Source organism: Aquarana catesbeiana, linkage group LG06 (assembly GCF_042186555.1).
Source record: "Aquarana catesbeiana isolate 2022-GZ linkage group LG06, ASM4218655v1, whole genome shotgun sequence".
Taxonomy (NCBI): domain Eukaryota; kingdom Metazoa; phylum Chordata; class Amphibia; order Anura; family Ranidae; genus Aquarana; species Aquarana catesbeiana.
In genome coordinates this window covers 85,757,902-85,782,734 of record NC_133329.1, presented here as the reverse complement: position 1 = coordinate 85,782,734, position 24,833 = coordinate 85,757,902, and the positions used below count along the sequence as shown (strand labels likewise).

Sequence of the window (24,833 nt, the reverse complement as noted above, 5' to 3'; positions counted from 1 at the left end):
TTGGCACCTTTCAGAGGGGAGGAGGGAGCAGATCCCTGGCTAATACAGGTATTTCCTCCCACTTCCTGGCATAGATCACCGCGGCGCCTACGCCACTTCCGGTGCCTACTCTGTCCTCCCCCCGCTGTATTCTGGGAGACACAGGTCCCAGAACACAGCAGGGACCAGTGAGGACGTGTAGCGTGACTCGTGCATGGACAGTAGTGAACCAGGAAGTGAAGCCGCACGGCTTCACTTCCCGATTCCCTTACTGAGGATGGTGGTGGCAGCAGCCGAGAGCCAACGGACAGATCGGCTTCGGCTGCCGACATTGCAGGCTCCCCGGACAGGCAAGTGTCCATATATTAAAAGTCAGCAGCTGCAGTATTTGTAGCTGCTGGCTTCTAATATTTTTTTTTTTCCCCGAACCTCCGCTTTAAATATCTCCTAAACGGTGCACATTTAGGCAATATTTGCTGGGGGGGCGACCAATATCATTTTTTCAGAGCCGATACCGATTTTTTTGCCCATCTTTCAGACCGATAGCAGGTGCCGATATTTTGTACATTTAAAGTTTTTAATTTTACACTGACCTTTTCATTTTATTTTTTATTTTAATGCTGTCACAAGGGATGCAACATCTTTTTGACAGTAATATGGGGCGACAGGTACTCTTTAAGGAGGGATCTGGGATCTAAACCCCTCCTCTGCACATGAAAGTATTCAAAACAACAACTTGAATCAATACCAGTAATATCGGTATGTTTCTGGCCCATACTGATACTTTGGAAAAAATGTGAAAATTGCCCCCCAGATAATCGGTCGACCCCCAATCTGCAGTACCTATAGGTACAACTTCCGCATTGGAGGTATACAACCACTTTAACACGACTTGCATTGCCTTCTGTTAAAGAAGTCGTATGCAAGCCGCAAAGAAGTCGTGCGGGGATGTCAGGCTTTGACAAGTGTGAACTAAGCCTAAGTGAATGAACAGCGTCTTCCCAAAAACGTGGGCAACCTGGCTGTCTGTCCTCAGTAGCTTCTGACTAACAGATCCGGATCAAGCATGGAGCAAACGAAATCACATTGCGGCTGGATAACCATGACAGCCAGAGAAAAAAAAAAAACACTGTTTGACAAAATAAAAATCTGATGTTGCCTATAGTGCAGGGATATGCAATTAGCGGACCTCCAGCTGTTGCAAAACTACAAGTCCCATCATGCCTCTGCCTCTGGGTGTCATGCTTGTGGCTGTCAGAGTCTTGCTATGCCTCATGGGAGTTGTAGTTCTGCAACAGCTGGAGGTCCGCTAATTGCATATCCCTGCTATAGTGGGATGGTCTGCAATAGCGCAGTGTAAAATCTATAGGAACCGTATTAGTGTATGGGACATGGGATGGAGATGACGCTTCTAGAAGCACCACACACACCTGTCTGAACAGTTTAGGAAAGCCGGTATATAATCTGTAACACAGATGTCATAGAACGGCTGTACAGCTCGGAACGTTCACAGATGCACAGAGTTCATGTGAGGACAAGGCCAACATTTTCCATTCACCGAGCACAGGAACAACAGAAAGACTGCAGGCAACGGCTCTGCTTACATGGCATAGCACATCCGTAATACCCAGCCTACCCACCATACCCCCAATCCTTACAGCCACGTCCATGTGCTGCAATAAATGTAAATCAATCTAGGATACTTCTCTCATGTCCACACTATTCTCTCACTTTAAACCTTTTGCTGCCAGAGCCATTTTCACATTTTTTTTTTTTTTTTTTGTGCACACGTTTAAAAAATAATTATAGGCATGAAGACTACATAACACCCCCCCCCCCCCCCCCAATATTACTATACATATTTTGAAGGAGAATAAAAAAAAAGTGGTAGTTCCCATTTTTTGTCACATATTAGTGCAAAAGTTTACGAAACACAAAATTTCATTAAAAAAAAAATAAAATAAAAATACTAAAGCGGAACGTTATTTTTACATCTTTCCATCTATTAAATCTTCTGCCCTTGTTGTTTTACCTTTGGACAGTAAAACATTGTTCTGCCAGTAAATACCTTATACAGCCCACTTCCTGTTTCTTGTCTGGTAAAAAGCCTAGGCTTATGACATCATGCACAGCGCTCACTCTTGTGAGAGTTTGCTAGGGAGGGGGATAAGTCATAAGAGGGCCAATGAGAGCTGCAGGGCTGGAGGTGTGCCTCTGTGTAAATCCAGGAAGTGAACAGGCAGCAGCTTCAGCTGCCCACAGTTAAAGTGGAGTTCCACCCAAAAGTGGAACTTCCGTTCAATTTGTCTCCTCTCCCCCTCCAGTGCCACAATTGGCACCTTTCGGGGACAACGACGACAGGATACCTTTGACAGGTATCCTGTTCCCACTTTCGGGAGTCCGAGCCATGGCCCATGACATCAACGCGGGGCTCCCTCCTCCTCTCCCTGTTGCAGGGCCAGTAGGAGAGAGGAGCGGGCCTCGCACATGCGCAGTAGGGTTCCCGGCTTGAAGCCATAAGGCTTCACTGCCGGGTACTCTTACCCGCAATGACGGCGGCAGTACCCGACTGCAAACTGAAACATCAGCTGCGGTGCCGACATTGCTGGACTCCAGGACAGGTAAGTGCCCTATTATTAAAAGCCAGAAGCTGCAGTATGTGTAGCGGCTGGCTTTTAATTTTTTTTTTTTTCTGGGCGGATCTCTGCTTTAAAATGGATACGGCCAGACTCAGTGGAGGGAGATTTCTGCAGCATATTTGGCAAGTACAGAATCACAGTATATATAAAATAATATGCAAAGTGGTTGGAGGGAAGCTTCAGAATGATAAAGATGTTTTTATTACAGATTATGTGAGGAGACTGCAGTTCCTCTTTAATTTAGGGCACTATAAAACCCCCCCAAAAAATTTTTGTAAACTATAAAAGCTCCGGTTGTGCCGAGTAAACAGAAACCCAATGTGTCAAACCCTGTGTGCACCCGTGAAATGGCGAAAAACTTGGGTAAAATATAGAGGCGCACCGAACGGAAATTTTGGTGCCGAAACCAAAAAAGCAGGAAGCACTTGGCCAAAAAACGAAAATGACAGTTTTTCTCTCTCTTATCCGTCAAATGCCGATAACATCATTTTCGACAGCCGTAATTTCGGTGCATCTCCACTTTGGTACCCTATATTTTCCAGATGCTTTAAAAGCCCCCTACAGGTCATCAATTAAGAGTTAACTGTGAATAATGGGCCTAAAATGACTTCTCTCACTCCGGGGTGCGTAACGATATGTAATGTGTAGTGCAAGCAACATTTTCATGCCTAGGCACCCCCGATGTGCGCATTTATGTTCGTATGTGTATCTATGTGGCGGTGGCGCCAAAAAAAAAAAAATTTGGGGGGGGAATTTAAGTGCTTTGGTGGAACTTAAATTTCATACACTTTTTTTAAATGAAGTTTAAACCCCCCCCCCCCCATCACAGAGGACAAAAAGCCCCCTTTGTAAGCATTTTTGGTGCCAGGTTCACTTTAATAAGACATCAGGGGTCTCCCCTGTCCTCCAATGAAGCGGATCAATTATTAGAACAGATCCCCTGTATGACTCTCTCTGCAGCAGCTGAAAGCTGGCTTCTTCTCAGCTTTCAGCTGCTGCAGAGAGAGCCATGCAGGGAATGTGTTCCAGTAATTGCTCTGCTGCCCAGGCCCCCCTGTGTGCCCCAACCCTGCAGTGCTGTTGGCTTCCCTCCTCTTCTTCCCAGTGGCAGCTGCAAGCACACAACAGGATCCTTCAGGATGGAGAGTCAGGGAAGGGTCCGGTAAATATGTCACATTTCCTTTCCAGAATGAACACAATGAGTGATCGGTACTGATCACTCATTGTGTTCATTCATGACTGAAGCATAATAAACTGTTCATTTGGGGGGCCGGGTCAGGCTGGCTGTAGAAGGCACAAGCTTCAACAGAAACTTCCTTTTCCTTCCTAGACTGAGCTAAAGCCTTTGTTTGTGTCTCACACACTCCCCCTTCCAGACACTGCAGCTCACAGTGGGAGGGGGTTCAGCATTATAGGCAGAGCTGTCAATACCAAAAGTGGTGGGCGGGGCTTAGTGTGACCAGGTGCTGATTGACATGCTATATGCCTCAGTGACAATGCTGAAAGACAAGCCGTTAATTATTTTTTTTCTGTGGACCTCCTAAGTGTCTTAAAAAAATCCGGCTTGGACCAATGTATATATCATAACTGGCCGATCCTCCTGGAAGCTGGAAATCACTGTATACACTACTTTAGTCCACGTGACTACAATAAGCTACTCCAGTGACCTCCACTAGCTTCTGGGGCCCGTGCTGAGAAGCCAGCCTGCCACAGTGTGAACACAGGAGGTCAGCCGCTAAAAACAGGCATCATTCAGAGAATGCTTTGCATTACTTGAATGAATGCAACGCGCTCTCTTATTTGACGAGGCAGAGAACATAACATTACTGCCCCACCTCTCTCTACTTTATCCAATCAGAGAACACTTTGCATTGATTGAGAAAACTCCAAGCATTCCCTGAATGGTGCCCATTCCCAGCAGCTGACCTATGTTCAGTAGGCAGAAGTGTAGCCTCTTGGCGTGGGACCTGGAAACAAGTGGAAATCACCAAACTAGTGGTGTCTACTACAGCGATTTCCAGCTTTCAGGGCATTGGCCAGGTATGGTATATACCAGTGGTCTCCAAACTGCGGCCCTTTGCATGCCTTTATCTGGCTCTTTGGGCACTTTTCTGCCCACTAATGCAAGATACTATTGCTGCCGCCACCAACCACGGGGCACTATTCCTGCCGCCGACACCAACCGCGGGCCACTATTCCTGCCGCCGACACCAACCGCGGGCCACTATTCCTGCCGCCGACACCAACCGCGGGCCACTATTCCTGCCGCCGACACCAACCGCGGGCCACTATTCCTGCCGCCGACACCAACCGCGGGCCACTATTCCTGCAGCCGTAACCAACCGCGGGCCACTATTCCTGCCGCCGTAACCAACCACGGGCCACTATTCCTGCCGCCGAAACCAACCACGGGCCACTATTCCTGCCGCCGAAACCAACCACGGGCTACTATTCCTGCCGCCGAAACCAACCACGGGCCACTATTCCTGCCGCCGAAACCAACCACGGGCCACTATTCCTGCCGCCGAAACCAACCACGGGCCACTATGCCTTCCGCCGAAACCAACCACAGGGCACTATTTCTGCCGCCGAAATCAATCACGGGGCACTATTCCTGCTGCCTAAACCAACCACGGGGCACTATTCCTGCCGCCTAAACCAACCACGGGGCACTATTCCTGCCACTGAAATCAACAATGGGGCACTATTCCTGCCACTGAAACCAACAATGGGGCACTATTCCAGCCACTGACGCCAATGATGGGGCTCTATTCTTCCACCGACACCAACTATGAGACACTATTCCACCCACCGACACCAGCGATGGTGAATCATTCCTCCCTCTAATGCCAAAGAGGCATTGTTTAATCCCACTGATGCCATGACAATTACTACTGTAAATGGTCAAAGTACTGCAGGCGGGCGGCAATCGGTTAATATGGCGTTGGCACCACCTTTGCAGCTATAACAAGCCTCCCTTCTTCTGGGAAGGCTTTCCACAAGACTTTTGAGTGTCTGTTGAAATTTGTAAGGTCAGATACTGATGAGAAGACCTGACGCACAGTTGGCATTCCGATTCATGCCAGGGTGTTCAGTAGGGTTGAGGTCAGGGCTTTAAGCAGTACACTTGGGAGTTCCTGAACACCAAACCATGTCTTTATGGAGCTGGCTTTGTACACAGGAAGACTAGGTGGAACAGAAAAGGACCTTCCCCAAACTGTTACCACAAGGTTGTATAATTTAGTATTACCGGGTACCCTGTTATGAAAGATATTTTCATAAAAATGAGGCAACAACCAAGCGAAATTGGTGATTTGCAATAGACACACTGGGCTCATTTTCCTCTAACAGAAAGGTTTTATTCTTCAGTAAATGTCACAAATGGAATGAATGCCATTTGGGACATCAGTAAATTATTAGATGAATGATCTAAACAATACAGCAGGCTCAAGGCTCTGTCCAAATTTGTATCTGGACTCTCTCCAATTCTAGTTCTGCATGTATCCCCAACTCTTTGGCCATTGATCTGTCCCATGTTCACCTTGACCACCTACATTCAGGAAGCTACAAACTCCTTGGCCTAACCAATGCTTAACTATCAGTCCACTTTAAAACCAACATCCAGTCCTGGCCTCTCTACTGTTGTCCAGTATTGGCTCCCTGGTGGACCTCTATAGTCTAGTCAGCCCTGGAAAAACTTTACTAGCTCCCCATCACTTTAACAGATATTATGGATTCCCCTAAGAAACCATATGTCCTTTCCCAAATCTTCCATCATCTGTCTATGACTGGGCCCCCCCTCACATCCATGCGTCACCACTCCTCACCTGTCTATGTTCCAATACATGTCCTTGCCTGGCCAAGCACCCACCATCATCTGTCCACTCCAGACCACTTTTCCACCTTTCATCACTGTCCTCCCATCCCTACCTGTTCACTGTGCAGCAACCCAAACCTCAGTTGTGAGGCAACGGTCCGTCTCCCCCCATTAGTGGTTTACCCCTGACCTCTCAGCATCTATATTTACCGCATCCAAGCCTGTATTACCTATCCCCCCTAGGCCACTAACCTTCTGCTACCTGTCCGCTCTCAGCTCCAAAAAATCCATGTTTGCCCCCCTTCCAACAACCATCTGCCCATGACCCCCAACTATTCATAATCTGTCTGGCCATGACCCCCTAACATCCAGATTATATCAAACGGTAGCTCCCTTATATCCACTACCTGTCCACCTGTGGCCCTCTAAAACTCATCATGAGGACACTTGTGGCCCCACTAACACCTTTCACCTGTCCTCCAGCCGAACATCCATCACCCCTCTCCACCCATGGCCCCTCACCACCCATGGCCTCTCCACCCATGGCCCCTCACCACCCATCGCCTCTCCACCCATGGCCCCTCACCACCCATGGCCCCTCACCATCCATCGCCTCTCCACCCATGGCCCCTCACCATCCATCGCCTCTCCACCCATGGCCCCTCACCATCCATCGCCTCTCCACCCATGGCCCCTCACCATCCATCGCCTCTCCACCCATGGCCCCTCACCATCCATCGCCTCTCCACCCATGGCCCCTCAACATCCATCGCCTCTCCATCCATCGCCTCTCCACCCATGGCCCCTCACCATCCATCGCCTCTCCACCCATGGCCCCTCACCATCCATCGCCTCTCCACCCATGGCCCCTCACCATCCATCGCCTCTCCACCCATGGCCCCTCACCATCCATCGCCTCTCCACCCATGGCCCCTCACCATCCATCGCCTCTCCACCCATGGCCCCTCACCATCCATCGCCTCTCCACCCATGGCCCCTCACCATCCATCGCCTCTCCACCCATGGCCCCTCACCATCCATCGCCTCTCCACCCATGGCCCCTCACCATCCATGGCCCCTCTCCACCCATGGCCCCTCACCATCCATGGCCCCTCAACACCCATGGCCCCTCAACACCCATGGCCCCTCAACACCCATGGCCCCTCAACACCCATGGCCCCTCAACACCCATGGCCCCTCAACACCCATGGCCCCTCACCATCCATCGCCTCTCCACCCATGGCCCCTCACCATCCATCGCCTCTCCACCCATGGCCCCTCACCATCCATCGCCTCTCCACCCATGGCCCCTCACCATCCATCGCCTCTCCACCCATGGCCCCTCAACATCCATCGCCTCTCCACCCATGGCCCCTCAACATCCATCGCCTCTCCATCCATCGCCTCTCCACCCATGGCCCCTCACCATCCATCGCCTCTCCACCCATGGCCCCTCACCATCCATCGCCTCTCCACCCATGGCCCCTCACCATCCATCGCCTCTCCACCCATGGCCCCTCACCATCCATCGCCTCTCCACCCATGGCCCCTCACCATCCATCGCCTCTCCACCCATGGCCCCTCACCATCCATCGCCTCTCCACCCATGGCCCCTCAACATCCATCGCCTCTCCACCCATGGCCCTTCACCATCCATGGCCCCTCACCATCCATCGCCTCTCCACCCATGGCCCCTCACCATCCATCGCCTCTCCACCCATGGCCCCTCACCATCCATCGCCTCTCCACCCATGGCCCCTCACCATCCATCGCCTCTCCACCCATGGCCCCTCACCATCCATCGCCTCTCCACCCATGGCCCCTCACCTCTCCACCCATGGCCCCTCAACCTCCGTCACCTCTCCACCCATGGCCCCGCACCATCCATCGCCTCTCCACCCATGGCCCCTCAACCTCCGTCACCTCACCATCCATCGCCTCTCCACCCCTCACCATCCATCGCCTCTCCACCCATGGCCCCTCAACCTCCGTCACCTCTCCACCCATGGCCCCTCACCATCCATCGCCTCTCCACCCATGGCCCCTCAACCTCCGTCACCTCTCCACCCATGGCCCCTCACCATCCATCGCCTCTCCACCCCTCACCATCCATCGCCTCTCCACCCATGGCCCCTCAACCTCCGTCACCTCTCCACCCATGGCCCCTCACCATCCATCGCCTCTCCACCCATGGCCCCTCAACCTCCGTCACCTCTCCACCCATGGCCCCTCACCATCCATCGCCTCTCCACCCCTCACCATCCATCGCCTCTCCACCCATGGCTCCTCACCATCCATCGCCTCTCCACCCATGGCCCCTCACCATCCATCGCCTCTCCACCCATGGCCCCTCAACATCCATCGCCTCTCCACCCATGGCCCCTCACCATCCATGGCCCCTCACCATCCATCGCCTCTCCACCCATGGCCCCTCACCATCCATCGCCTCTCCACCCATGGCCCCTCAACCTCCGTCGCCTCTCCACCCATGGCCCCTCACCATCCGTCGCCTCTCCACCCATGGCCCCTCAACCTCCGTCGCCTCTCCACCCATGGCCCCTCACCATCCATCGCCTCTCCACCCATGGCCCCTCAACCTCCGTCACCTCTCCACCCATGGCCCCTCACCATCCGTCGCCTCTCCACCCATGGCCCCTCACCATCCGTCGCCTCTCCACCCATGGCCCCTCACCATCCATCGCCTCTCCACCCATGGCCCCTCACCATCCATCGCCTCTCCACCCATGGCCCCTCACCATCCATCGCCTCTCCACCCATGGCCCCTCACCATCCATCGCCTCTCCACCCATGGCCCCTCACCATCCATCGCCTCTCCACCCATGGCCCCTCACCATCCATCGCCTCTCCACCCATGGCCCCTCACCATCCATCGCCTCTCCACCCATGGCCCCTCACCATCCATCGCCTCTCCACCCATGGCCCCTCAACCTCCGTCACCTCTCCACCCATGGCCCCTCACCATCCATCGCCTCTCCACCCATGGCCCCTCACCATCCATCGCCTCTCCACCCATGGCCCCTCAACCTCCGTCACCTCTCCACCCATGGCCCCTCAACCTCCGTCACCTCTCCACCCATGGCCCCTCACCATCCATCGCCTCTCCACCCCTCACCATCCATCGCCTCTCCACCCATGGCCCCTCAACCTCCGTCACCTCTCCACCCATGGCCCCTCACCATCCATCGCCTCTCCACCCCTCACCATCCATCGCCTCTCCACCCATGGCCCCTCAACCTCCGTCACCTCTCCACCCATGGCCCCTCACCATCCATCGCCTCTCCACCCATGGCCCCTCACCATCCATCGCCTCTCCACCCATGGCCCCTCAACCTCCGTCACCTCTCCACCCATGGCCCCTCAACCTCCGTCACCTCTCCACCCATGGCCCCTCACCATCCATCGCCTCTCCACCCCTCACCATCCATCGCCTCTCCACCCATGGCCCCTCAACCTCCGTCACCTCTCCACCCATGGCCCCTCAACCTCCGTCACCTCTCCACCCATGGCCCCTCACCATCCATCGCCTCTCCACCCCTCACCATCCATCGCCTCTCCACCCATGGCCCCTCAACCTCCGTCACCTCTCCACCCATGGCCCCTCACCATCCATCGCCTCTCCACCCCTCACCATCCATCGCCTCTCCACCCATGGCTCCTCACCATCCATGCCCCCCCCCCACAACCAGTATATGTCTGTCCCCCCAACATTTGTACATTCACCCCCAAAACCTGACCATCATTGGCCTTACAACACCTGTCTGCCCCCAAATACCACCCCCCCACTACCGGTGTTTCCCCTCCATACCACAGAACAGCCCCCCTCCCCCTCCATTGCCTCTCCCCCGGACCGACTGACCTGCAGCACCACCTCCACATCATACGAGTTCCCTTTGCTCTTCTGGTGTCCCCGGAACTTGGAGCCGCTGTACAGCAGGCTGGTAGCCACCCCGGGCTGCTGCGTATTGATAGGCGGAGGGGGGATAAGGGAAGAGGAGCCAGAGCTGCTGGCCAAGGTGCGGACCGGCATGGCCCCCGGGCTGCCGCTTCTCCAGCCGGGGCGCCTGGGCCTTTCCTGCACCGAACGCGACGATTGGCTAAGCCGCAGCCCGCCCATTCCTCCAGCCGAGTTACCGATTGGCCGCCACGACGGGCGGAGAAAAGCCGGAGGCGTGCCCCTACACGCTAATGCTGTTTAGCGGCGAAGGAAGCTGATTGGCTGGGGGGGAAAGGTCATGTGACGTGCAAGGACGTGCTGGGGGTCATCAATATGGCGGCGCCCAGTGTGTGACTTAACGTGAGTTCTGTCTGTAGGATGGACCTGGGTACCCAGTACACCGTACACTGCTAGGGCCACTAGTGCCGCTTTGTGTGACCCGGAGGAGCTCTACAGACCGGTATGTGTGTAACACCGATATAAGAGGGCTTGTCATCTGGGTGTCCTGCTGGAAGAACTCAAATGGGAGGGCAGGAGATTGTTCTACACACAGGAGCTCTGATACAATCTCCTGCCTTCCCATTAGAGTTCTTCCACCTCATCCCTTTAAACCCGAACACATATGAATTACACAGGTTCTGAGGCTAATTTAACCTCTTGCTTACTGGGCACCTAACCCCCCCCCCCCCCCCCTCCTATCCAGACCAATTTTCAGCGCTGACGCACTTTGAATGACAATTGCGCGGTCATGCTACACTACTCAAATGACATTTTTATCATTTTTTCCCCACAAATAGAGCTTTCTTTTGTTGGTATTTGATCACCTCTGCAGTTTTTCTTTTTTGTTAAAAAAAATTAAAAAGATCAAAAAAAAAAAATTTATATATATATATATATATATATATATATATATATATATATATATATATATTTATTATTATTATTTTTTTTTAATATATTTTGTTATAAAATTTTGCAAACAGGTAATTTTTCTCCTTCATTGATGTACGCTGATGAGGCGGCAGTGATGGGCACTGATGGGTGGCAGTGATGGGCACTGATCGGCACTGGTTGGTTACACTGATAGGCAAGCACTGATTAGCACCACTTGTGGGCATTGATAGGTGGCACTCATGGGCATTGATAGGTGCCACTAGTGGGCACTGGCAGGTGGCACAGATGAGGCAGAATTGCCTCTTCCTCTTCGGGACCAATGTCCCTTGCAGATAAGACGTTGATCGGCTTTTCTTTCAAGTCAAGTCAAGCTTTATTGTCATTCTACTACATGTAAGAACATACAGTAGAACGAAATGACGTTATCTCACAGAGCCACGGTGCTACATACGAATTAAACATGATTATAAATAAATATACAATGGATAAAAACACCAATAAAGGACTATTTGAAGACAAAGAGACAACATTAGAAGACATAAAAGCTCCGTCTTTTGGACCCGGAGTAGCCGCTGCGTCTAACCGTGCCGCCATCTGTAGCTGGAGGTGATACACACACACTGCAGAGACACAGACTGAAAGCTGTCAGCGTGAGGAGAAAACAAAAACGATTACCGAGCTTTTGTTTAGATCATGTGATCAGCTGTCATTGGCTGACAGCTGATCATGTGGTAAGGGGGCCGGGACTGTCCCCTTACTCGGATCTGTGATCCCCTGAAACTCGGTGATCACAGCGCACGCCCTGCAGGGAGCGGGTGCAAAAGGGGAGGACGTCATATGACGGCCTCCCGGAAATTCAGGTCCGCCCTGTGGCCATCCTTCGGTTTTAGCGCGGACGGCAAGAGGTTAATGCAGATAAGACACCTAAGTGAGTTTAATTACCACCTTAATCAGCCACAGAACCTGTATAATTCATATGTGTTCGGGTTTAAAGGGATTAAGTGGCAACTCTACCAGATTGATATTTACTGACACAGCCACGTTTTTTACTGACATTTCCAAACGTTACAAATTTACAGTTCTAAGTGCACATTTCAGTGTATACACTACAAACAAGTACAATACGCAATCGGCAATGTGATTTAAGGGAGATATGAGGGCAAAAGTCATATTTATTATTTTATTTTTGATATAGTAAGTAAGTAGCTTAGGGAAAGGACTCAGGAGAGCGAGAAATTAGAATGGGCGGCACACACATGAAACAGAACAAAAGATTACAGCGCACACATACAAAAATGACATTTAAATCTTGCAGGGCTATTTAAAGTACCTGAACATATTCAGCAAAAATACGGGGATTTGGTCACACCATATGGCCATACAGTGCTTAAGCCCATTACTGCGTCCAAAGTACCCCATTATTCCACTGATAATGGGGTACTTTGACGCAATAGTGCGCTTAATAAGCACTGTATGGCCATATGGTGTGACCAAATCCCTATATTTTTGCTGAATATGTTCAGGTACTTTAAATAGCCCTGCAAGATTTAAATGTCATTTTTGTACAGTCCCTGACAAAAGTCTTGTCGCTTCTCTATTTTGTAGAAATTCCTGCTATTAACCTGACTTTTAATTAATCAATTGATGTTAGAAATAGCTCATATGAAAAGCTAAAGCCCCCCCCCAAATTATGTTTAATGCACTGAAATAAATTAGTTTCACTGAAAAAAGATTTATCATTTAATCAAGACAGACAGGTCAAATTTTGGCAAGACAAAAGTTTTGTCGCCTATACAGAAATTGAACAACTTTACTAAAAATCCAAAAATATGTCAGCAAATTAAGTAGTGGTGTTGTGAGATCCAAATTTAATATCTTGTATGACTTCCATAAGCTTGAAGGACAGCATCCATGCAGTTTGGCAAGGATTCATACAATTTATTGATGAAGTCATCAGGAATAGCAAAGAAAACAGTCTTGCATGCCTCCCAGAGTTCATCAATATTCTTTGGTTTCGTCTTCCATGCTTCATCTTTCATCCTACACCACATATGCTCAATGATGTTCATGTCTGGTGACTGGGCTGGCCAATCTTGGAGCATCTTGATCTTCTTTGCCTTAAGGAACATTGATGTGGAGATGGAAGTATGCGATGGAGCACCATCCTGCTGCAAAATTTGGCTTTTTTTATGGTTGGGAATATAAGAGGTAACTAAGATTTCTTGGTATTTTAGACTATTGATGTTACTTCCACCCTGCAGATCCCTCGCACACCACCATACTGGATGTAACCCCAGACCATGATTTTGCCTCTACCAAACTTCACTGTTTTCTGGGTAAATCTCGGCTCCATGCGGGTTACAGTAGGTCTCCTGCAATATTTGCGGTGACTGTGGTGTAATTCAACAGAAGATTCATCTGAAAAATCCACCTTCTGCCACTTTTCCAGAGTCCATCCTTTTAGCAGGCTGTGGCCCTTGGCAAATACCACACGGTTTTTCAATTGTCTTTTGCTTAGTGCTGGCTTATGGGTACTGATTCGACCATGGATGCCATTTCGAGACAGAATCTGACAAACTGTTCTGGTTGACACAGGGACTTCAGGTGACCAGGTCTCGTGGAGCTCTGCTGCAGTGGAAAATGGTCTGGCCTTGGATTTTCTAGCCAACAAACGGTCCTCTCGAGCAGTTGTCTTCCATTGTCGGCCTGACCTGGCCTTGTCCAAAACGTCTCCAGTCTTTTCAAATCTTTTTTTTTATCCTCTGAACTTGACGCTGAGACACATTGAAGGTGTCTGCCACATCAGCAGTGGATCTGGTCTTCAGCCTCTTGATAATCAACACTTTAGTCTCCGGGTGAATCTTAGAGCCCTTTCACACTGGGCCCTTTCACACTAATAATAGCGCCTGCAAACCGACCCAAAAGTGCCGCTGCTATGTATCCAGTGTGAAAGCCCCGAGGGCTTTCACACTGGAGCGATGCGCTGGCAGGACGGTAAAAAAAGTTCTGCCAGCAGCATCTTCGGAGCGGAGTGTATACCGCTCCTTTACCGCTCCTGCCCATTGAAATCAATAAGACGGCGCGGCTATACCGCCGGCAAAGCGCCTCTGCAGAGGCGCTTTGCGGTGGTATTTAACCTATGGAGCTGAGCAGGCGCCATCTTCCCTTGAGTCGGCAGCCAGGCTTCCACAGGAGAGGACGCGATCGTCTTCGCTGCTACCGGCGGGTCCGGTAAGCGGCGGAGACGACCAGAGTGGGCCGGAGGGGGGTGGGCATCTCTCCTGCCGCCGTAGACCACTTTTATCTGAAAGAGAAACGCACGCCGTTCCCGATAAAATACCGGGGTTATGGCAGCTAGCTGCTGCCATAAACCCAGTATTTAGCTTCAAAGTACCGACGTACAGGTACGGCGATTTGCGTAAAGTGGTTAAAAACAACCACACCGTCTTTTTGGAGAGCAGCCTGTATTTCTCCTGCGGTTACCTGTGGGTTTTCTTTGTATCCTGAACAATTCTTAGGCCAATTGTGGCTGCAATCTTTCTTGGTCTACCTGACTGTGGCTTGGTATCAAATGAGACCCGAACTTTCCACTTCTTAATAAGGGATTGAACAGTACTGACTGGCATATTCAAAGCTTTGGTTATCTTTTTATATCCTTTTCCATCTTTCTAACTTTCCATTACATTGTTACGCAGGTCTTTTGACTGTTCTTTTCTGTCTCCTCATGGCTCAGTGTCTAGCCTGCTTAGGGCATCCATGTGAGAGCTAACAAACTCATTGACTATTTATACACAGACACTAATTGTTATTTAAAAAGCCACAAATGTGAGAAATTAACCTTTTAGTTTCCATTTTATCCTGTGTGTGCCACCTTCTGTGTCTGTACCAAGGTCAAACATTCCAGGGTATGTAAACTTTTGATCAGTGCCATTTGGGTGATTTCTGTTATCATTATGATTTAAAAAGGTTTTTTGACATGATCAGTCATATTTTCAATATTAAACCCCTTCCCGCCGACCGTATGCACATATGCGTACCCGGCTTTCCGGGGTTATACCGGGATGATGCCCGCAGCTGCAGGCATCATCCCGGTACCGTTGTTTCCAGCGGGCAATCGGCTACCCGTGTATAACAACCGATGCGGCTAAAAGCCGCTCAGTTGTTATACCGGAGGAGCGGGAGGGGACATCCCCCCCCCCTCCCGCCGCCTCCCGCCGCTGTTACCGGGCCTCCCGTGCAATCGGGAGGCCCGGTGTCCAATTGGGAATCTTCGGCGGCTGGGGGCGGGCTGGAACGAAGCTGTGACCAGCTTCGTTCCAGCCTTCTTGTAAACGCGGAAGCGACGTCATGACGTCACTTCCCGTTTACTCGGCTGCCAATGGCGCCGAATTTAAAAAAGTACACAGTATTCAGAATCGCCGTTTTCGGCGATCTGAATACTTTGAAGTGTAAAGGAGGGATGGGGGGTCTTTTAGACCCCCCATCCCTCCATAAAGAGTACCTGTCACCACCTATTACTGTCACAAGGGATGTTTACATTCCTTGTGACAGCAATAAAAGTAAAAAAAAAAAAAAAAAATTTTTTTAAACACAATTTCAAAGTAAAAAATAAATAAAATAAATAAATTAAAAAAATTTTTTTTTAAAGTGCCCCTGTCCCCGCGAGCTCGCGCAGCGAAGAAAACGCATACGGAAGTCGCGCCCGCATATGTAAACGGTGTTCAAACCACACATGTGAGGTATCGCCATGATCATCAGAGCGAGAGCAATAATTCTAGCACTAGACCTCCTCTGTAGCTCAAACCTGGTAACCGTAAAAAATTTTTTAAAGCGTCGCCTATGGAAATTCATAGGTACCGTAGTTTGTCGCCATTCCACGAGTACGTGCAATTATAAAGGGTGACATGTTTGGTATCTATTTACTCGGCGTAACATCATCTTTCACATTATACAAAAAAATTGGGGTAACTTTACTGTTTGGATTTTTTAAAATTCATAAAATTGTCCCTTTTCCAAAAATTTGCGTTTAAAACACCGCTGCACAAATACCGTGTGATAAAAAATATTGCAACAATCGCCATTTTATTCTCTAGATTCTCTGCTAAAAAATATATATAATGTTTGGGAACTCTAAGTAATTTTCTAGCAAAAAATACGGATTTTAACTTGTAAACACCAAATTTCAAAAATAGGCTTAGTCATGAAAGGGTTAATGCCAAAATTTCACAATTTCTGCCAGGGTATGCAAACTTTTGAGCTCAACTGTATATCCATGCATTATGATCACCGCATTACTATATCCCTAAATTACTATCCACCCCCCGCCCCTCCAATATTACTATCCCATACCCCCCCCACACACACACATACACACTAGTAGCACTAAATTACCATCCCTACATTACTATATCCATACATTAGTATCCCTAAATTACTATACAGTATTTGGCCCGTGGGCCTTGTGTTTGACATATGTGGACTTCTGTATCATTATCGGAAGTCCAGAGTTCCTTACATGATGTCGTTTTATAGAACTGACCACCATATTTATAATAAAGTGAATGATCCAGGCGGTGGGCTCATTTTAAATTGGAACTCCCAGAAAAAGCTTTCAATTCTGTAAATCAAAGTTCTTTTTTATATATGTGTGTGTATTTATATTCATTCATTCCCTTGCAGTGTCCTGAAACTTCTTCCACTACCAGACACAATGCTGCAGAGTCTCCGCACTGTCTTTGCGCGGCGTGCAGCTCTGAACCCACGCCTGTATCCTGCCCTGTGTTCAGTGGATGGTGTCTGCTCAGAGAAACGCTTCTATACGCCACCTACTGGTGAGTAGAGAGTGACAGAGAGCAAGAGCCCCTGCTTTCCTATCATCAATTTAAAGGCTAACTTCATCTTTTACATACACTGACCTATGCAGAAACGGGTTTCTAGTAGTTTAAATGCTTGCCAACCCGCTACAATACATTTACTGCGGCAGGTCGGCACGTACAGGCACAATCTTGTACTTGTACTAAGAGGCTTTCTTTCGGGTCTGCTCGGACACGCTCACGTGGACCCCAAAGACTGTGCTGCCATTCGTTGCAGCACAAGTCGATCAACAGTTCCCTGCCAATCATTTATGGCTGGCATCTGCTGATCTGCTTAGCAAATGACAGAAGAGAGCCCTGTATCGGTAAACAACACTGGGCTCTCTCCCTGCAAAGCTGTGAGTAAAGAACAGCAAATTACTTAGTAAAACCACATGCTGTACACACAGTAAACATTGGTCTGATGAGACCAACATAAACATATTCGGTTCAGATGGTTTCAAGTGTGTGTGGCGGTAACCAGGTGAGGAGTACAAAGAAAAGTGTGTCTTACATATAGTCAAGCATGGTGGTTGAGGTGTCATGGTCTGGGGCTGCATGAGTGCTGCCGGCACTGGCGAGCTACAGTTCATTGAGGGAACCATGAATGCCAACATCTACTGTGACATACTGAAGCAGAGCATGATCCCCTCCCTTCAGAGACTGGGCCGCAGGGCAGTATTCCGACATAACTACCTCAAACACACCTCCAAGACGACCACTATTGAGCATCTATTGAGCATCTGTAGGACATCCTCAAACGGAAGGTGGAGGAGCACAAGGTCTGTAACATCCACCAGCTCCGTGATGTTGTCGTGGAGGAGTGGAAGAGGACTCCAGTGGCAACCTGTGAAGCTCTGGTGAACTCCATGCCCAAGAGGGTTAAGGCAGTGCTGGAAAATAATGGTGGCCACACAAAATATTTACACTTTGGGCCCAATTTGGACATTTTCACTTAAAGATGTCCTCACTTTTGTTGCCAGCGGTTTAGACATTAATGGTTGTGTGTTGAGTTATTTTGAGGGGACAGCAAATTTACACTGTTATACAAGCTGTACACTCACTACTTTGTAGCAAAGTGTAATTTCTTCAGTGTTGTCATATTTGTCATATACCTGTACATATTTAAAAATTTGGGTTCTTTTTTTTGGTTATATCGCAAAAAAAAAAACCTATACAAATTTTGTTTGAGTACAGTGTTGCTTTACCGCGCAATCGCCAGTTAAAGTAGTGCAGTGCCTGGTCATGAAGGGGGTAAAATCTTCCGGAGCTCAAGTGGTTAAAAAAACAGTGTCCCATTTGTAAAAATATTGTCTGAAGTAGGGATGCACCGATCTATCGGCCACCGAAAATTATTGTCTGAAAATAGGGTTAGCAGTGTTTTGCAGATGGAAACAAAGATGCTGATAATGGCCACTCAAAAATGCACACGCCATTTTGCCACGATTTTCATAGGTCATGTGACTCAAAAATGCAACAAAGGTGTGTTTTTTTTTAATGTGTTTTTGCTGCATTTTTAATGCATTTTATTGGGGAGGGGCGTTACATGCAGTGGAAACGTAATGGACCAATGTGTAGACATACATAGAATTTAAAGGGATGCGTTTTTCTTGAGCTTTTCTTGAGCTTTTTTAAAACGACTAATTAAAAAGTTGAATGTAATACAATACTATTACTATAATACAATTATATATATATGACATGGAAATTTATATTTCTCCTATCCTCGTATTGATTAGTTGTTCCAAATTATTAATTACTGCAGTAGGGAACACACACAAAAGATACACTCCGCATCTTTCCAAATAACTGTTCTGTTTTATTTTGACACAATTGAAGGTTTTTATACACATGATTACGTAGGTATCACATTAATATTACAATTGTACTTTTATGGTAACAAGGGGCGTAACATAGGCAGGCTAATTCTAATCAGGACTCAAAAGAATGCAAATATGTACTGAAAACATTATTAGTGCCGTGTGCACAGTAAGGGCAGAGTGCAATACATATAGAATACAATTATATACAGAACTTACAAATTTCCTTTTACAGTCTCCTCTCCTTTGATGAATATTTTGATCACTAACCATACTATCACCTTTTAACCTGGAACTTCCACACGCTTAGGTGGAGGTAGTCCTGGCCAAAGAGGCAAAACTCCATTGTGGAGACTATAATAGCTGAGCATCTTTTTTCATTACAAAATGACTTTTTTCATTGTGAAAAACAAATGATTGATAAGACATATTTACAGAGTACTGGCTGTACACTCCTGTGGCCAGAATGGCCCTCTAGCTTAATTGTTGGCATGCTGACTTATCAGCATATGTAAACACAGACAATTCTACATAAAATGGAAGGCGTACAAAAGACAAATATGACTTCAACATGGCTAAACTACTTTTCAAATCACACACAATATATATATCTCCCTTACAATTAAAGTATTTGAATAAATAGTACCCTAGACTGTGATCGCAAGAGGGAAACAAATAAAACACAGAGACACAGAGATTTCTTTAATTCAGTCATTTTTTCAGTGTCTGATGTGGATCCAGGTGACTTTTCCTTCATTCAAGTTTTGCAAAACTGTACATGAAATAGATGCTGTATTGAGTCTCCAAACATATTTCCTTGTATATAAATGTCTCTTAATAATCCACAAGTCACCTGGCTTTAGTTCTAGATCCTAAAAGTTTGGAAGGATCTAAAATAAGAAAACATTCAGGCAAAAGTTTTCTAGTTTCTTGCTCTACTTTGTCCGCTACATTGTAGACAGTAGGGGGTGTAAAAATAAAACCTTAAAACTTCTAGTAAGGACCCTCAAAATTATTTCCTCTGTTACTCTCTGTAGATTCTGGCACTTTGTACTTACAAACTACTTCTGATAACACTTTTTACTGTGGCCTTTGCAGTAGCATTTGCCACTGGACATCCAGAAAACATGTCCATACAGGCAAAATGCAAACTCGTAAGATCCTGACTTGGGCATCTGGATATATCTTTTTGTAATCTCTGGAAGGGATGTTCAGCTTTTGGTAACACCTTTGGTAACAGGTAAAACAAGAAGTGGTATGTTATAAAAAAAACAACTGTGGAGAAGGGCTACAAGGGCGAGTTCAGAGGGTGGTGATAAATGGGGAGTACTCAGAATGGTCAGGGGTGGGTAGTGGGGTTCCCCAGGGTTCTGTGCTGGGACCAATCCTATTTAATTTGTTCATAAACGATCTGGAGGATGGGATAAACAGTTCAATCTCTGTATTTGCAGACGGTACTAAGCTAAGCAGGGCAATAACTTCTCCGCAGGATGTGGAAACCTTGCAAAAAGACCTGAACAAATTAATGGGGTGGGCGACTACATGGCAAATGAGGTTCAATGTAGAAAAATGTAAAATAATGCATTTGGGTGGCAAAAATATGAATGCAATCTATACACTGGGGGGAGAACCTCTGGGGGAATCTAGGATGGAAAAGGACCTGGGGGTCCTAGTAGATGATAGGCTCAGCAATGGCATGCAATGCCAAGCTGCTGCTAACAAAGCAAACAGAATATTGGCATTAAAAGGGGGATCAACTCCAGAGATAAAACGATAATTCTACCGCTCTACAAGACTCTGGTCCGGCCGCACCTAGAGTATGCGGTCCAGTTCTGGGCACCAGTCCTCAGGAAGGATGTACTGGAAATGGAGCGAGTACAAAGAAGGGCAACAAAGCTAATAAAGGGTCTGGAGGATCTTAGTTATGAGGAAAGGTTGCGAGCACTGAACTTATTCTCTCTGGAGAAGAGACGCTTGAGAGGGGATATGATTTCAATATACAAATACCATACTGGTGACCCCACAATAGAGATAAAACTTTTTCGCAGAAGAGAGTTTAACAAGACTCGTGGCCACTCATTAAAATTAGAAGAAAAGAGGTTTAACCTTAAACTACGTAGAGGGTTCTTTACTGTAAGAGTGGCAAGGATGTGGAATTCCCTTCCACAGGCGGTGGTCTCAGCGGGGAGCATTGATAGCTTCAAGAAACTATTAGATAAGCACCTGAATGACCACAACATACAGGGATATGTAAGGTAATACTGACACATAATCACACACATAGGTTGGACTTGATGGACTTGTGTCTTTTTTCAACCTCACCTACTATGTAACTATATGTAACTATGTAACCCTGGCTCTATCCCACGCTCATTTACTAAGGCAGCCATAACTGCTTGTGACTGATGACACGGTCCATGTGTCAAGCTGGAGGGAAAAGAGTGGCTGGCAGATATAAAAGATCACATTTTTCCAAAGTCCTGTTTCATAAGAAGTTGCCCCCTGTGGACCACTTGTTCTTCTCGTTCTGGGGTCCTTAAAGTTGAATTATTAATCCCAGCTATACTGGGCCAGAACTAGGGTGGAATTTGTGAGTTGCACAGACCCAGCAAGTGTCCGGGGCTGTTATGCAGCATCCTTAGTCGCCTGGTCTGCTTCCATGTGTGAGTTTTAATGTTAGTATGGCTACCTCAGCAAGAACCTGGAAGGCTGAAAACAGCCAATCGATTAACTTGGCATGCTTTATTGGTTTACCTGTCGAAGTAAAAACAAACTTCTGGCACTTCAAATGGAACCAAAAGCTCTCTATATCTCGACTATCTATATAAATTTATACTCTTTTTTTTTTTTTTTTTTTTTTTATAGCTCAAAGGCTTTGCTAAAACACGGAGCTCTGCTTTTAGAGCTGGGGAAAAAGGATCTGAATACAGAGTATCCTTCTTCTGGGTGATAAACTGCATACTCAGTATAAAACCTGGATCAACTCAAGTTTTGAGGTTTTATTTTTATACTCCCTACTGTCTACAATGTAGCAGAAAATGTAGAGTAAGAAACTAGAAAACGTTTGCCTGAATGTTTTCTTATATTTTATCAAGCCCCTAATGCCGTGTACACATGGCCGCACTTGCCAACAAGCTAAACTCCGTCGGCATTTCCGACAGACAGATTTAGAACATGTTCTATATCTGAGTCCGTCGGAAATGCCGACAGAAAAAGTCAGATGGGGCATACACACGGTCGTAATGTCCGACCGAAAGCTTCAATCGGACTTTTTCTGTCGGGAAGTCCGGCCGTGTGTACGCGGCAAAAGGGGATGTTGGACTCTCTCCCTATGGGATTTGGTTTGGGAGTGTGTTACTCACTTGCTTATATTTTGTCTTAGCAGCTGAAGTCCTCCATTTGGATCTCACAGAGAATGTTGCTGATCTTTTTAAGGTTTATGACAAACTCATTCATGTATTTTTCTCCCCAATTTTAGATCCCTCCAAACGTTTAGGATCTAGAACTAAAGCCAGGTGACTTGTGGATTGTTAAGAGACATTTATATATAAGGAAATGTTTGGACACTCAATACAGCATCTATTTCATGTACAATTGTGCAAAACTAGAAGGAAAAGTCACCTGAATCCACACCAGACACTGACTAAATTAAAGAAATCTCTGTGTTTGATTTGTTTGCCTCTTGCGATCACAGCCTAGGGTACTTTTTGATTCAATTACTTTTAATTGTAAGGAGATTTTATATATATATATATATATATATATATATATATATATATATATATATATATATATATTATAGAGATATCTCTTTCTCTCTCTCTCTCTCACATATATAGATAGATTGACCGTATTTATCGTCTTATAACACGCACTTTTTTCCCCTTAAAATCAGGGGAAAATCGCGGGTGCGTGTTATACGCCGATCCCCTGCGATCCCCCGCTGACCATGAGCGGAGCGATCGCCGGCCGCCGATATACAGATAGCCGAGTTTGAAAATGGCGCCGCCGGCGCCGAAATACATAGCAGTGACTTGCGACGGCTCTTGGCCACTTTCGGCTCCACTCGTAGTCCCGCCCAGGATGGACGTGACTGTGAGCGGAGCGAGCGCCGCCCATATACAGATAGCCGAGTGTACTCGGCTAGGTTCGGCTGGCTCCGCTCACAGTCACGCCCAGTCCCACCCTATGATGGACACAGGGACTGGGCGTGACTGTGAGCGGAGCTAGCCGAGTACACTCGGCTATCTGTATATGGGCGGCGCTCGCTCCGCTCACAGTCACACCCATCCCGGGCGGGACTACGAGTGGAGCCGAAAGTGGCAGAGAGCCACCGCAAGTCACGGCTATGTATTTCGGTGCCGGCGGCACCATTTTCAAACTGCAGTGACACTGACAAGTCACTGCAGTTTAACTGCAGCCTGGGAAAGGCTGCAAATGGACACAGACAAAGCTGCAGATGGGCACTGACAAAGCTGCAAGGCTGCAAATGGACACTGATAAGGCTACAAATGACTGCAAGGCTGCAAATGACACTGGACAAGCATGCAGATGGACGCTGTGCAAGGCTGCATTGATGGGCATTTAAATGTACGTTTTTTTTGCTTAAAATTCCCTTCTAAACTTGGGGTGCGTGTTATACGCCGATAAATAAGGCATATATATATATATATATATATATATATATATATATATATATATTATATTATATATATATATATATATATATATATTATATTATATATATATATATATATATATATATATATATATATATATATATCTTTGTATATATCTGTCTGTGTTTGAATATGCTGATAAAGTCAGCATGCCGACAATTAAGCTAGAAGGCCATTCTGGCCACAGGAGTGTACAGCCAATATTCTGTAAATATGTCTTATCAATCATTTATTTTTCACAATGAAAAGTCATTTTGTAATGAAAAAGCTGCTAAGCTATTATATTCTCCACAATGGAGTTTTGCCTCTTTAGCCAGGACTACCTCCACCTAAAGCGTGTGGAGGTTCCAGGTTAAAGGCGATAGTAGGTATGGTTAGTGATCAAAATATTGATCAAAAGAGATGGGACTGTAAAGGAAATTTGTATGTATTGCACTCTGCCCTCACTGTGCACACGGCACTAATAATGTTTTCATTACATGTATGCATTCTTTCGAGTCCTGATTAGAATTAGTCTGCCTATGTTACGCCCCCTTGTTACCATAAATGTACAATTGTAATAATAATGTGATACCTACGTAATCATGTGTATAAAAACCTTCAATTGCGTCATAATATCTTTTGTGTCTGTTCCCTACTGCAGTAGTTATTATTTGGAACCACTAATCAATATGAGGATAGGAGTTTCCTATCTATAAATATCTATAAAAATATATATATTTTTTTAAAAACTGTCCATTTCGGTTTAAAGTGATTGTAAAGGCTCTTTTTTTTGTTTTTTTTTTTTGTTTTTTTATAACAAACATGTCATACTTGCCTCCACCGTGCAGCTCGTTTTGCACAGAGTGGCCCCAATCCTCGACTTCTGGGGTCCCCCGGTGGTTCTCGCAGCTCCTCCCCACATCAGATAATTCCCTAGGAGAAGCGCTCTTTTGGGGGGGTTACCTTGCGGGTGCGCTCCCGAGTCCAGCATTTGCGTCCATAGACATGAATGCCGGACTCGGCCCCGCCCCCCGGCGCCCACGTCATTGGATTTGATTGACAGCAGCGGGAGCCAATGGTTGCGCTGATATTAATCTATCCAATCAAGAGCCGGGACCCCGTGCAGAGAGGGACAGCGCGTCTCCACCGAGTGAATTCCAGGGCTCAGGTAAGTAAAACGGGGGGCTGGTGACTGCCAGAGGTTTTTCACCTTAAT

At 47.2% G+C, this 24,833-nt stretch overlaps 2 protein-coding genes across 4 annotated transcripts in view; one reads left to right on the top strand and one right to left on the bottom strand.

Moving 5' to 3' along the window:
* GID4 (GID complex subunit 4 homolog) overlaps nucleotides 1-10,585 on the bottom strand; it is a 40,657-nt gene extending 30,072 nt beyond the window's left edge. Inside the window, exon 1 of the mRNA XM_073636371.1 lies at nucleotides 10,313-10,585. Within this exon, the coding sequence (XP_073492472.1) occupies nucleotides 10,313-10,570 (258 nt within the window). The 5' untranslated portion in view covers nucleotides 10,571-10,585. The remainder of the gene's footprint in view (nucleotides 1-10,312) is intronic.
* A 37-nt stretch (nucleotides 10,586-10,622) lies between these two features.
* The window catches only part of ATPAF2 (ATP synthase mitochondrial F1 complex assembly factor 2), a 29,282-nt gene continuing 15,071 nt past the window's right edge, over nucleotides 10,623-24,833 (top strand). For 2 of the 3 annotated variants that reach the window (XM_073636368.1, XM_073636370.1), the window contains exons 1-2: nucleotides 10,666-10,850; nucleotides 16,964-17,115. In XM_073636368.1, coding sequence (XP_073492469.1) covers nucleotides 16,995-17,115 — 121 coding nt within the window. In that variant the 5' untranslated portion in view covers nucleotides 10,666-10,850; nucleotides 16,964-16,994. Of the gene's footprint in view, nucleotides 10,851-16,963; nucleotides 17,116-24,833 lie in introns of all 3 variants that reach the window. The other variant, XM_073636369.1, reaches the window with a different exon arrangement.